The sequence below is a fragment of the Branchiostoma lanceolatum genome, chromosome 1 (genome assembly GCF_035083965.1).
Source record: "Branchiostoma lanceolatum isolate klBraLanc5 chromosome 1, klBraLanc5.hap2, whole genome shotgun sequence".
Taxonomy (NCBI): Eukaryota; Metazoa; Chordata; class Leptocardii; order Amphioxiformes; family Branchiostomatidae; genus Branchiostoma; species Branchiostoma lanceolatum.
In genome coordinates, this window is record NC_089722.1 from 26,743,972 (window position 1) to 26,759,518 (window position 15,547).

Sequence of the window (15,547 nt, forward strand, 5' to 3'; positions counted from 1 at the left end):
GTCGGTATTAATCTCGTTCCCAGGCACTTGGGTTTGGCTACAAATCAATAGGTTGTAATGGTTGGCTAAGGTTACAAATCAATAGGTTTTGATAATATCATATAAATCCCACTGACGGAATATGAATATCTGCAGTATAACGTTGATAACTCAACTGCCCTCTGCTTTAACACACCGACAGATGCAGAACATTGGCTATAAAGGTTTTCAAGTCTCTCCAAACTAAAACGTTTGCAAGCCTCATTCTGCTGTTGGCTTAAGTCGTTCTTATCAGTCTGGTTTCAAATCACTAGGTTGGTGATAAAATAATACCAATCCCACTGACAGAATATGAATATCAGAAGTATAGCCTTGATTGCTCAACTCCCCTCTGATTTAACCTTCTCCCAACTGTCTTGCCTAGCTAAGTAACCAATAGAAATTGTTAGCCAAACGGCTACTTCAGTGTGCTAAAGGTTAACACAATGTTACCAATGACAGGCATGATAGATTGTAAAGTTATAAACCGCATATAACCCATTTCTATAACTGTTATTAAGGTCTGCCCAATCGAAAATATTTGCAAATAAGCCTCATTTTACTGTTGACACAAATCTTTACTTCCAAAGCTATAATAGTTTAGCATCAAGCGCACATAGAGGACTCATAGAGTTGTCTTCTTGTAAATTGTTTTTGGTATAGAGAATCTTAACCCCTTTCTGTAGATATATCTACAGCGATACTGAAGTTGATGCAATTTTCTAGCCCTTAGTAGATCGCTGTGGCAAGTTAACCAAAATTATGCAATGAAGCGTAAAGAGCGGACCTTTAATTATGTCTTGAGAATCTCTTGAGGATGCGGAAGGGAGAGGGGGAGCTAATTAGGGAAATTGTATAGGGCCACCAAAATGGAAGAACGTCCCCACTTTCTATCTGAAATAGTCGTAAGGTACAAGTGTTGACACATTAAAAGATAGCAAGCCGCATTTTGATCATGTCCCTCACGGCGAATATTTGTGATCATGTTTATCGACGTCTTCAAAACTAGGAAGCCAACCTTTACTAGATTATAGTTGATTAACGTTTGATATCCGTTCAATGCTACAATTATAAAGAATCATACCTGTCCTTTCTTGTTTTCACAGCAAAGCAACTGACTAATTAACATACACTGCCTGAGGAACGTAGCTGACAGATTTATGACTCATCTAACCTTGAAGATCAACAAACAAAATTCACTCAAAATTCACTCCTTGGTTCAATCAGTCAACAATTTTGTAACCTTCGACACTTACATCCAAATCTTCGCTCATTTGATAAGAAACTAGAGTTCCACGAACACAGTATCTTCGCCAAATAATCAAGGCTTATTATGGATAGTGATTAATATTTACATGCTTTGATATCACCCCCTGCAAATTTGATCATACAACCTTTTGGAATTTATGAGGGGGGCAGCCTAGATAGGGTTAGGAATCAATGTATGTTGTTGTTTGATAAGGAAAGTGTATTTTGTATGTTATGCGTTGGTGTTTTAGTGCTATAGCAATAGTTTATGATAATAGTTTGGCCGACTTATTCGCTGAAATGCTGATGTTGCACACTAGCATTTATTTCAATAGTGAATACATCTTAACGTTCATATACATAAAAGCCCACTTTCAAACTCCTCATCTAGCCTGTTAGGGTACTTAATTGCCGTTTACAAAGCTAATCAGCGAAAGAGTTGAAGCCATTTCGATCAAGCAACTCGCTGCGGTTCACTGACGCCACTTTTACATAGCGGCATGAAGTAGAACAGCAACTAGACCTGTCAAGGCAGCAGAACACAGTTTTTCGCCTGTGGCGATTTCTATAGTTAAGGACTACAAAGTGACGACACAGACGCGGACAAAACTAAAGTGGGGTGCCCTCGAGAAGAACGACAAATCAATATGCTGAAGTTGAGGTTAAAATCGAAACAATGATGGTAAACAACAACAAAAGTTATAGTTGTTAACATCCTGACGCCCTCTACCGGCTTACCCCAGCAGACAGCTGTAACTAATTAGGTCCGCATATTTGTACGCTGACTGGCCAAACTTCATAATCTTATTCGTACGATCTAAAAGCTGACTTATCATACTACGGTACAGTCAATCTTATGCCTCGCTGGCTTTCACGTTAAAGTTTTCACCTACAGTTCAAAAATTTCGGTCGTACTATTTCTTTTACCACTCAGTGGCGGATATTTACTGTGTTGTGCGGTCTCAGAGCCATGTGAATGCTGATCGGTTCTCTTGGTTTATAATACGGATAATACTATAGATATTGCCGCACATCAGACACTGTTGTATGCTGATTGGTCAATGTACTACAACTAAACCGGTCAAGGCAGCAGAACACAGTTTTTCGCCAATTGTGATTTCTATAGTTAAGGACCTCAAAGTGTCGACACAGACGCGAATAAAACTATACTAGGGTACCCTAAAGAGGCACGACAAATCAAAATGCTGAATTTGTTGAGGTTAGAATAAAAAATTAACAATAAACGAACAAAATATAGTTCATTTACATCCTGACGCCTTCTGCCGGCTCACCCCAGCCGAGTCAGCTGTAATAGTATACCATCATAACTGTCAATGCTTATATAAAAGCTCATGAACATATGAAGGGTTTGATGTTGAATGGAAAACCATAAAAGGCAAGTCAAACTCATCTTAGCCTGAGTGCTATCCTAGTTAGTTCCAGGCTTTTCCTTCGCCAACTTTTGCTGCCTTGGTTGGCAAAGGGAAAGCCTGGAACTATTAGGATGACACTCAGGCTTAGCTAATCTTTCCACCCCCAGGAAATGTTTATACTACTACAGACTGTCTCCAATAAAAAACAGCATCACACAAAAAGAGAGTATTCTTTCATTTATTTACAGCTACGTTTGCACAGTGGTTGCTTATATAATAGATGTACCTGTCAGTAAAATGTACTACTCCTACTAATACTCCCTAGTATACATGTAGGTAACTTTCAGCTTACTTTTCAGTACGCAGTGGCATGGTAAATAGCATAGTTTTCAGGCGGTTTACTTCTTCAGCCCTTAAACATTGTGAGAACAAAGACATAACCATCAACTAAGACACATAAATACATAGATATACATAATTACAACTTTTTATGAGATATGTTATTGCACTTTTAAATAGGTGGAAACACTACTAAGTGTATATGTTATTCTTTTTCAACTTTCTTTCCACAACTCATTCCATAATCAACATTAATGACAGTGACAGAAATAGCAACAAAATGTAACCATATTGGTAATATCAAAGCATTGGAGTACATGTATATATGATTTTGGAAGAAAATATACAAAATATACAATCTGCATTGAAAAAAAACTAAAAGTGTTCTACATCATTTCATTGCGACTTTTTTCCAAAGTCTTTTCTTCATGATGAACAAAAACATTTTTAAACATTGTATTATAGTGGAAGAAAGCTACAACATGCGTACATGAGTCATATGACAGTAGAATTCACAGCTAAAGATTCCCATAATGTCAGTTGCCAACAGACATCCAAACATTACACAAAATGTTTCACTGAAGATGATACAAATCTTATACTCTTATTCCTATCATTCCCTTTGGAAACTAGGCAAATCATAGATCAGCATATGATGTTATTTTTGTAAAAAGCTGCATAACAATCTGTTGTTACAGACATACTGATACAGCTATAGGATACATGCTAAATTGCTAGAAATATGAATTATTACATAGCATTGCAACTGAACTACTATTCTGTGCCCCCCTCCCACATTACAACCTTGGACATCCCTTTAAATATGTACAACTTACTAGGCATTACATGAGGAGGTATACTATTGTTTCATGCTTTTTCCTTCGCATCATAACAGTACTTGAACGGTATTTGAACAGTACATACCATAAAGTAAAGGGCTACACTGCTACAATGGCTACATCGTTCTGAAGTCTACCTTCCTATCACATGGAGCTCACAATTCTAAAATTTTAACCATAGCACTTCTCGTATCTTTCTTTTTTTCTTACGTGTAAGATCTTCCAAGGAATTTCACTGAATGGGAAAGAAAAGTTGCCTTTTTGTATGTAATAATACTATATAAACAGTGGTAAATTGAAATTGTAACAGTTCACATGCAAATGTAACCAATAGTTCTGAATATACAATGTACCGTGTACTGTTAGATAAATATACTAGCTCTACGACTATCAACTCTCAGTCATTAGCACCAGGTGGCATTTACGTAGATATGGTGAATCAATGACATGTAGTAAACAAACAAATGTAAACAAAAAAACAATAAAGTAAACAGACGCATTCTTACAATACAAACTTAACAAAGGAGACTAGCTAGATTAGGTATTACAAGTGAACCATCAAATGTACTTAAGGACCTTGAAGGGAGACATTTTGCCCAAAACAAATAAAGACTTGTGTTTTCCAAACTACTCTCTAAGGGAGGAACTCAAGCTTATTTTTCACAAATGTCTGAATAGGCAACATTTGGACAGCTTGAATGTAACTTTTTATATTTTATGAAAGAACTAGTCTTAATAGTAGTAGGCATCTGTTAAGGGGCAGATCATGAGTTAGTATGGTTGCATCTGTTTAAATGTCTGAGCAAAAGCATCAATTCATTTTTTTGGCGACACCTGAGGGGCGGAGTCATTTTTCTTTTTTTTTCGTTGAAGTTGTTGTTTCTTGCTGATTTGGTGGTTAAAAGTATGAACTTTTCATAATCGTTCAAGTGTTATTTTCATTTCAATGTCATCACTTTGGTGCCAATCCAGAACTATATCTAGTTCATCCGTAATGAACATTCTCAGCTGTTTTTGCAAAGTAACATACAACAAAGCCTTAATATATACTGCATTTTAGAATAGAATATCTGAATTATATAGGATACAAATAACAGAATATAAGAAAAACAATGTGTTAACTACATAATACAAATCTTTAAGTATGTGGTTTTCTTCTAACCACTTAATCACACCAGTTATGCAAATGAAGGCCATTTTTTTTTCCTTTATAGGAGGGGGAGGGGTCTCCCGACCAACTAATCACCCCAAGATAGCAATGGAATAGTCCACACCTTGTCTCCAGATTCAATAGATGACCTTGCTGGCTAAAAAAAGGTCATACAAATTGTTATGAACCCACTAAGACACATGTAAGACCATTATTTAGTAATTGTAACCCCCCATCATGAGAGTGGAATGGTCCAAGGCAGCCTCGTTCTGGGAAAGACTCATGCTGGGATTCTATGTGTTGGAATCCTGGGGGTCAGGGAATAAACCGGTAGCTCCACAACCTCTGTCTTGGCTCCCTGTATCTGTGTCCAATGACCTCAACATCGGTCCATAACATATGGCGTCACGGACAGGATTCACAGTATACTATATGGGTTGCCAACATCTCGTACAACGTGGAGGAGGGTATGAATTGTATCCAGTCTCCAAACTCCACTGACAGCACGGGTGGTCAAGTTGGCTTGTCGATCTCGTCGGGTGGAACCAGGCTAGCGAATGCGGCACTGTATCCAGTCTCCAACGTCCACTGTCAGCAACGGGCGGTCACGCAAGCTTCTAGTCGTCGGGTGGATCAGAGAGGTGAATTTTTTGCTTTCCATCTCCAGAGTCTGCTGACAGAACGGTTAGTCAAGTAAGCTGCCGAACTCGTCGGGTGGAATCGGGAGCGAGAGAATGCAGGGACGTGTCCAGTCTTCAGGGTCCTCTGCCAGCAACGGGCGGCCGAGCAAGCTTCCAGTCGTCGGGTGGGATTGAGAGGCCAAGGAACATTCTGGAATCTTCCATCGTTAGTTTCAGGGATCGTGTGCAAGCTGAAGACTCCCAGAACAATATACTCATCACCAGACTCTACTGTTGTATGCACCATCTACAGACTGTTCCCTTTATAATCATATGCTGGCGCAGGGACATTTGACTCTTTACAGTGAAATTTACCCCTGAGTTTAATCTGTGTTTAACTTTTACTCGTCTGATGTGACATTGCTTTGTAAAGTTCAGTTTTGCCATGCCACGTGGCCAGAAATCATGCCCAGACTTGCTCCTTTGTCTGGTTGTTGTTGTAATTTGAGTCTCAGTGACCCACATCTGGTATTCATTTCCTGTTTCACTCACCATGGGCTGCTTATCACAAATAACAGAGTACCAAAGAAAACTAAATAATGGTCTTACATGTGTCTTAGTGGGTTCATAACACAAATACATTCCCCTTTCTTGATTTACTACTAGAAAAATGAGAAGGTTTTCTTGTCTAAAAAAAATATCAACAAATCTAGTCAGTACATACTGCCTTTATAACAAGCAACATATCTAAAGTTTTAGTTACTGCATCATGGTAGTGTATAGCAAAAGAGCACTAAAGGGTCAAGGGTCATCTGACCTCAGACAAGTACATTTGATAAGCGGGGGTGTTCACGGTCGCCTGCAGGCCTGGATGGGCAGGGTTGTACCATCATTTGTCAGTAAGGGACAACTGGAGAATCCTTTCTAGCTCTTCCTCTTCTTCCTTTCTTCGTCTGTCTGCCTCTGCCTATAGAGGAAACAACAGATACACATATTTGATACTCCAGGGATGGGCATACCACTGGCAGTGTTCTCACAGAGCCATAGACTGGAGGCAATGGAAGAGGTTGATACCGGATGCCGCCATAGTCCCAACCCTCAGGCATGAGGATGGGGCTAGGTAAAGATAAAAGGAGTGTGAAACCTTATGTAAATGAACCCAACCCACTTCAAAAGAAGAGTAGGGGTGATCTAGCGTACCAGCCTTAGAACCCAAGCTGTAGCAAAGATGCAATGCACTACTAGTACTAGCTACTTGAAAAAAGCACCATGCTTCCCCTCAGTTGATGAGGACTACTAAACCTGAAAAAACTGAATCTAAAACTAAAGGTCATTGACCCCACCTGCTCCTTGGCTGACATCTCCAGTGCCAGTCTGAGTTGTGCATCCATGTCGTCGGGCGGGGCCTCGGCAACGGGTTGGACCACAGGGGCGGGGGTGGGGGTGGACTCCCCCGCTGCAGCTTCTGGAATGGACTCACCCTGAGCCAACATCAAACTTTCTTGGATAGCCCTGGAGAAAGAAGCAGTGGACATGTTATCCAATTCTTACATAAAAAGGAAACTTAGGCAACACCAATTACTTGATCTATTGGCTCTTGGCTTTAGAAAAATCAGGCAGATTAATATGAAAAGAACATTTGAGGGAAAAGTCTGTACCTTGGTATAATTAGTTTCAGGCAGACAGTGAAGATACAGTATCAATATGTCAAGTTTTCCTACCCCTGTTTTCATCTTCTCTTGCCAAATTTTGCTTTTAATGTCCAACAAAACAGACCTACTGTTTATGGGTACAATTATTCAGGGTAATACATATACGTGTACTTTTATACTGTCAAAACAGTATGACAATATGAATAATCAAATCATAGACAATTGATGAATCAGAATAACTTTCAAAAGAAAAACTGTTCTTATAACATTTTGTATATACGTACCTCTGAAGTTGTTCATTCTCATACTCTTCTGGAGTTGTAGCTCCAAGAGCTTCCAGCATGGTCATCTGTGGACAGTACAACAATCAGACTTACTAAATCACGCCATGAGTGGCCCAATGACTGATTGGCCCTTCAGAGTTGCCAAGGGTTGTACGTCATGATGCCAACTGAAACTTCACTTTTTTCTGTTTTGCCAAAGTTTCCAACATGACTCCCGAACTGACCTCTCTCGTTAGTGGTTCACTTCTTTAAAATGTTCCCACCGAGTTAGAGGTCTACATCTACAAACATTATGGCCCTGATTGGCATTGGTTTTACAAAATACAGCAAAGCAAAAATGTTCCAAATTTCATCCTGCTCTTATGAGATTGTAAATACACAATAAAAGGTCTCCCTCCTGAGGTGTCGCCAAAAATAAGAATTCATAGCGTTACCTGATCCCCAACCACAGCTCCGTTAGCCTCCAAAAGGCTCTGCTGGATGGCAAACTGGAGCAGGGCGTCGTCCTCGTCATGGTGACGCCTGCGTTCCCTCCGACCCGAGGCCTGAACTTGGTTGTAGCCAAGAGGAGCCTCGAAGGTCATGGGGTCAATGTCACAGACCATCTTGGTAGCTCCTGAGGATATAGTAGCAAATTACTTAGCTTTGACCAAATTTGGACATAGGGGATGTCTCTTTGACCCAATTTGAACACAAAAATGTCTCTTAGGCCAAATTTAGACATAGGAACATTTAGTAGACCATTTTTGGACAAAGGAGTGTCTCTTTGGCCGAATTTGGACAGAGGACCTTCTATATGACCAAATCTGGGCATAGGAACATTTTTTTGACCAAATCTTGACATGGGATGTCTCTATAACCAAAGTTGGACAAATGAATATATCTTTGATCAAATTTGGATATAGCAACATAATATGGAAAATAGTTTGACACAGGAATGTCTCTTTCACCAAATTTGGATATAGGAACATTTTTTAACCAAATTTGGTCATCAGAATGTCTCTTTGACCAAATTTGGACATAGGAACATTTATTTGACCATATTTGGACATTGGTATTTCCCTTTGACCAAATTTGGACATAGGAATGTGTCTGCCCACCTGGAGTGGCAGCCAGCAGTGTCTCCTCCTCAGTGGGTGATTCGGCTTCCTCCTCAGTAGGGGACTCCACTTTGATAGCCGCCACTCCGTCCACTTCCTCATCCGTCCCGTTCAGGTTCCCGAACGTGATGCGTGCATTCAGCACGTGAAACAGCGGAATCTCTGGAGAGGAAAACAGTGAGCATTCAGCACGTGAAACAGCGGAATCTCTGGGGAGGAAAACAGTGAGCATTCAGCACGTGAAACAGCGGAATCTCTGGGGAGGAAAACAGTGAGCATTCAGCACGTGAAACAGCGGAATCTCTGGGGAGGAAAACAAACAATAGATGAGCATTCTATGAGCGCAGATCCGTGTCCTAGAATTAGCGATACACACTGTATACGTAGGAATAGAAGGAGGAACTGGTTTGTGTCTGTTGGGTCCAATCTTAACCAATCAAGGGACGTCAAACCTATTTTAACCTAGGGACACCAAATTTTGAGGCCATTTGGCTTTTCTTACAGTGGCATAGTTCAAAATGTACATTTTGTAGTTGGAATACCTACCAAAATGTACAAAAGTTTAAAGTTGCAATCATAGACTGAATTTAAGATCCTATAGCTAGTTGCACATTTTTAAGCTACTGCAACCTAATACTAAATTTTAGGTTATTTGGTTTTAATATCAGGAGCACAACCTGCACATTTTGAGGGCAAAAATAGCCAAAGAAATCAACAAAAGAATTCTAAACGCCAAATATGTCAAATATCCCAACCAGTTTCACCATAAACTCTGACCTATAACCTATGGCCTCTGACCTATTTTGACTGGGAAGCCCGACGGCAGCTGTAGAGTGATGAAGTCCTTGAGGCGAGCGAAGTGTGCATTACTGCGGGCCATGAGGTCGATGATGGGCAGGAGCTGGTCCTGCAGAGTCAGGGGGAACTGGTCACACAGCCACAGGGTAGCCTGTGGGGGACAGAACACACAGGAGACATTACGAGAGGCAGACAAAAATACATCTTATAGCAGGCTGACAATTTGAAACTACAGGTATGTGAATTTCAGGCATTATGTTACAACTTGTACGTTTCAGCTATAGCCTGATTGAATTGTGCCCTAACAGCTCTCTAAACGATTGGTCCTTTGGACACTTGATGGTGGAAACCCTCCTAATAAGTAACATGGCTAATAATATTGACTGATATTTGAGTCTTTCAGAGTTGGAGCTGATAGTTGCCATGGGTTGTTATGTGGTGGTTCCAATCAAAACTGTCTTGTGCAAGTTGCCAAAGTCACTTCCATACTAGCCTCTCATAGGTACATGTGTAGTTCATTTGTTTAAATGTTTGCCCAGAGTTAGAGGTCTATGCCCACAAACTCTGTGAAAAAGGGACTGGGCAGAAAGGCTTTGAGTCACATTGACCCAACTCACCTTGAACTTTTGTGTTTTTGTGGTTTGTTCAATGGGCCTGCCAATGTCTCTCTCACCAAGGTCAAACTCCTGGTCAAAGTACTCCTCTGCCATGATGTTAGTCGGGTTGGTTGGGTTGGAGAAAACCAGAGTTTCATTCTGAGGGAAGGGGCAAAATATATCATGTAAACATGCCAAAAATCATTAAAATCTATCCCTTCAAGTTATCTTTTGACAAAGCCTCAGGCAAAAATAACCATGAAGTTCCAAAAGAAGCTGCAATAGGACCCAGATCTCAAAGACATCTGCCAACATAAAATCATGAGAATAACAATGTCCCAACAGAGGAATACATTACATAAGAAAGTAAGCGCTCCAATTACATTATTTAGTAAAGGTGCACATGGGAAGATGAGAAAAAAATACTTGCAAAAAATGTACTTTGGTAGGCTGTAAGGCTGTAGTTATGTTCAAATACAACCTACGAACCTAAATATTGTTCATCTTCAGAATTACAGTCTTCATAATAAAAGTTTTATTATTAAAACTATCTTTCTTAACAAAGACATTTCAAAACTAGCTAGGGGACTTAAACCTACCCCACTTCTTCATGAGTCCAAGAGCTATCTACCATGTCTAGAACATGAGATATCAAAACTAGATGTCCTGCTGCAGTACCAAGGAAAGGTGCCAGGGGGCTGGAAAACCATAAAACAATGACTCACCCCCTCAGCACCCTTCAAATTCTCTTCATGTTCCTCCACGATGCCAAGGAAGGACTGGAAAGGTGTCTTGTTTGCTTCTGTTGGTAACGAAAAAGGTAGGAACAACATTCAAACATGATGAAGAACACTGAAGGACACTTCTGCAATTGTTTCACAACCCAAATGTCACATTGGACGTACCTGTATCAAAATGTTTTCTGAAACATGAGAAATGACTCCTACAACTTCTGATATTTCCATAATCAACAAATTTATAGAAATAGGCTATACTTCGACAAAGAAACATGAAATTACAACAGATTACATTATCGAAACATTCTCCAAAAAGAGGATCTCATAAAGATTGTATGTCTTCTCTTTACCTTTAGTTCTTTCCTTTTCTTCTTCGGTTAGGTGCTCAGTTCTGGTTCTGGTCACCACCTCAACATTGTGTGCTCCAAATACCTACAGAAGACAACAGCACCATCATTATGAAACTCATTCAGCACAAGAGAGAGCAAAGTTGACATGAACGACATTCAGCACACTTGTGATAGCCACAATAATATCAGTTTTTTATCCAGTTGGTTGAGTAACTATTTTTGGCGTATCAGTCTGAAGGTCAGTCTGCACCAGGGACAGCAACAAGAATGTTAGTGTGAAGGTCATTCAGGGACAGCAACATCTGTTTGTAAGTCATCAGCACAAGGGACAGTAACAGTAATGCTAGTATAAAAGTCATTTAGCACCAGATGCAGCTCGAGTAATGTCAGTATGAAGGTCATTCAGCACCAAGGACAGCAATGTTAAAAGAAATGATATTCGACATCAGTGACAAGAACAGTAATGTCAGTATGAAGTTCATACAGCCCCGGGGACAGCAACAGTAATGCTAGTATAGCAATGTCAGTATGAAGTTCATACAGGCCCGGGGACAGCAACAGTAATGCTAGTACAGCAATGTCAGTGTGAAGTTCATACAGCCCTGGGGACAGCAACAATAATGCTAGTACAGCAATGTAAGCATGAAGTTCACACAGCCCCGGGGACAGCAACAGTAATGCTAGTGTTAAGGTCATTATATGAAGGTCATTTATTCATTCAAAATATGAAGGTCATTCAAAACCAGGCACAGCTATATCTGTGCGATGGACATTTTGCATCAGGGAAAGCTACAGTAATGTCAGTATTAAGGTAATTCAGCACCAAGGACAGCAATGTTTATGTGAAGGTCATTTAGCACTGGGGACAGCAACAGCAATCAATATGAAGATCATTCAGCACCAGGGACAGCACCAGGGACAGCACCAGGGACAGTACCAGGGACAGCACCAGGGACCAGCTTTGAAAAAAACAAAAAACCTCAGCTCTTACCTTTGCATCATAACCATTGACAGTTTCACTCTTATCGCTCCTCCATCCCCATATTCCAGACTTGGTTCTCTCAAACGCGATGTTCTTGGTCTCCATGTGAACGGTTACTATGGGCTGACCCATGCGGGAGCAGACGATGTCGTCTGTAGGTGTCATGGCGTCCGGACTGAGCTGGGGACCGTTCATTTGTAGGTTTTCCACGAAAACGAGATGGCGGTCATGGTCAACCTCCATCAGGGTGGCAGAATCAACTGTAATCAACAGAAGGGCCTTACAGATAAAATACTAGTAACTTGTAAAATGACTAATATTGCTTACAGGGCTTTTTTTTCTGCAATACTTGTCTTATTGTAATCACGCCTGTGTTCTTTTAGCTTGCTATAAAACTGCAAATTGCTTGTCAAGTCTCAGAAAAATTTTCGCAAATTACTGGTCGGTGATGGGTTTTTCAAAGTCAAAGTCATAGAATGAATTTTCAACTTTTCATGCACTGATGAATGGGCAAAATGTTGATGATAAAAAATGTGAGTATTTTGATGTAGATTCATATCCCGAATGGTACATCAGATTTACTTTGAATTCTTTTTTAAATGCAAGTGAATCGGAGAACTAAGGAATCAAATTAGTGTGATCTCAGCTTACCTTCTCCCTTGAAGATGTAGCTCCTGCTGCCTCGCTGCCAGGACATCTGGTCGAAGCCCAGCAGAGTGGTGTCCACACGGACATAGCTGCCTTTTTTCCACAGCTTATAGGTGTCACTCGGACACATACGGGACACAAGGGGAACTGGAGAAAACAAAGAATGGTCAGACAAACGTTTGGCTACAGGGTCCAATTCAAAGTAATGGAAGATATAATCCTGATTTTTATTGATTTCATCTTATTCACATATATTTAGGGAGGATCAAGCAAAAAGCACTGTTCCTAAGGGAAGCCCTCTCCTAAGAAAGATGAATATAAATGTAAAACAATAACATCGAGTAAAAACACAATACAACATACATATACATGTAAATACAGGGTGGATAATGGAAAAGTAAACATAAACAGGACAAGTTAGTGTACAATCAATCAAGAAAATCTTTACATATACATGTACAGGTCTGTATAGTAAATAAAAGTGAGAACAAAAATGTCATGGTTCTAATCCTGATTTTAGGTCAAGTAGTTCAGCTTACCCCAACTTGTGAACTCCCATTTCATTTCAACATAGAAGTCAGGAGTCTAAGGGACAAAAAAACACATATCAGAACATCTGTTGTGTAATTTGGCATGATATTATGAATCAGAAGTTAGCGCAGACACAGCATAGTAAAACCTATGTTGCCAGTAGGTTTTGAAGATTTGCAGTTCATATTTGTTGTTGTACTTATAATTACAATGTAGGTCCCATATAAGAACAAAGTTTAAAGAGACAATGCTTGTAACTTATGATAAGCAAAGTGAGGGCTCAAATTCAGATTATCATACATTTTCATATATTAAGAGGTAGTAAGTAAGTATTTGATTGAATGAAGATTTCACAAGTTGTATATAAATTTGTGAAAACTTGAATTTGTACTCACAGATCGTAGTTTAGCCAAGAGTTCAGGCACCCCGTCTATCCTGAGAGAGGCTCTCTGGAAGTCCCTGTGCTTCAGGGTCAGCTGCACCATCTCAGGGTTCCCTGTACTCACAGCCTCCTGCAACACTACAACAGGGACATAGGTTGTACAGATTTGTGGCAACGGTGTGGCATAAACGGTTAGAGCGTTGGACTCGGAACAATAGGTCCCAGGTTCGATGCTCACAATGCCCCGACGTTGTGCCGGAAAGGCAATTTATACGACCTTCCCTGGCGGTGGAGGGATGCCCGCTGAGTCCTTTGGCTAATCTAGCACATTTGCCACCAAAAACCATACAATTTATTCAATTTTTTGTACAGATTTACCAGGTTCTTTATAATTATGGTACATGTACTTGGGATTGTTGCTTGTTTGGGAGAAAACCTCTGGGTGTGCTTGAGTAAAAATAGAAGTACATTAAACCTCCTTGATTGTACTAGTTTTTGCACCCCCTGAACAGTAACAACTGAGGCTGATCTGACATGGATCTATTGCTCAGACATGAGCGATTGTTGACAACTAGTTTTGTACTCGCCTAATGAACGTGCTGTAATACATAGTTTGTATCCAACTGTGCAGGATACAAATGGCATATTGCATGGCACTCAAACCCACCTGTCCATCCACATGCGTTCTCTGTACTGATCAGAGCACCATGGCTTAGCAAGGCTCGCGTACTCTCCAGGTGACCCAGGGTCACGGCCAAGTGCAGCGCCGTACGTCCTCGTGGGTCCATCCGCTCAAGGTCATGCTAGGGTCAAGGTCAGAGAAACATGAACATTTTCTCACGAACTGGGTGAAAACTAAATACTGACTTTTTTTGTGCTATTTTGAAAATACTGACATGGTGTTGGGATTTCTTGTAACTATTCAAACATCAGAAATGTTACATTGTTTCTGAATGGTCCAAGGGAATGACAAACTTTTTCACTTCCTTAAAACAAGCTGCCATATGTTAACATCATACCTTGACTGCACTGACCACACTAGATTGTAAACTGCAAATTCTAAAGTTGTTTTCTTTAGTCAAATCAATGTCACTGTTTCGTGCTACATAATTCATAGGCACTGGTTATCCTGCAGGTCCCAAATACTGAGATTTAATGATATTATCATCATTGTTATAAAATTTTATAAGTTCTTTACTTTCACTTTTGTTCAGGTTACATTGGTTCCCCGTTGCAACATTTTGTGCTTCAATAATGTAATTTTGAGGAGAGAAAACGTTGTAGACGTTAGACTGAATCTTAGCCACTCAATATTCTAATTTGGTCGTTGGCACAGCCAAAATTGCTGTCTACTTTAAATTGCGTCATAAAATTGGCTAGCACAAAAAATTATCATTCTCTGTTGTTGTCGTAAAAATACGATACAGATCATATTTCATAGTTTGGTGGCGCAAATCGAGTCAAATGTCCTATCTATAATATTGATAATATTTCGCCACGTGAAGTTAAACCCTAAATGGCAAAAGATAACAATAAACTGTTAAAAATAAAGCTTTGCAATCTACAAGCAGTGAACCGGTAACGCCCCCCCCCCCATCGATCTCTCAAAAATAAAATTTTCGAACCCCCCGAAAAAAACGAAACCTACCTGATTTTCCCGCAGCACTTCGAGCAGTTCGTGAAACTTGTTATGCCAGACGAGCCAGTGGAGAGGGAACTGTTCCCGGATCTGTTCGGAAGAGATCGGCATCGCTGTCGGGAGAAAACGGGACAAAACAAGGCAAAATGTTCCAACAACATTCGCGATTTCGACTCAAACCGGAAGTACAAAAATGGGCTGACTTTTATTCCCATCATGCACTACGTTCAGGTCAAAGGTGAAAATAATTAGGTCAAAGGT

At 40.2% G+C, this 15,547-nt stretch overlaps 1 protein-coding gene across 1 annotated transcript; it reads right to left on the reverse strand.

Annotated features, from left to right (window-relative positions):
* Window positions 1-2,861: 2,861 nt before the first annotated feature.
* LOC136445592 (ankyrin repeat domain-containing protein 13D-like) lies at window positions 2,862-15,496 on the reverse strand. Its single transcript, XM_066443687.1, has 15 exons — window positions 15,296-15,496; window positions 14,315-14,450; window positions 13,661-13,785; window positions 13,274-13,319; window positions 12,738-12,881; window positions 12,096-12,346; window positions 11,105-11,186; window positions 10,743-10,819; window positions 10,039-10,176; window positions 9,422-9,572; window positions 8,624-8,785; window positions 7,958-8,139; window positions 7,524-7,588; window positions 6,931-7,099; window positions 2,862-6,554 (listed from the first exon to the last, which is right to left on the reverse strand). Exons 1-15 carry the CDS (start codon window positions 15,395-15,397, stop codon window positions 6,477-6,479), a joined length of 1,908 nt encoding a protein of 635 aa, XP_066299784.1. The 5' UTR covers window positions 15,398-15,496; the 3' UTR covers window positions 2,862-6,476.
* Window positions 15,497-15,547: the final 51 nt, after the last annotated feature.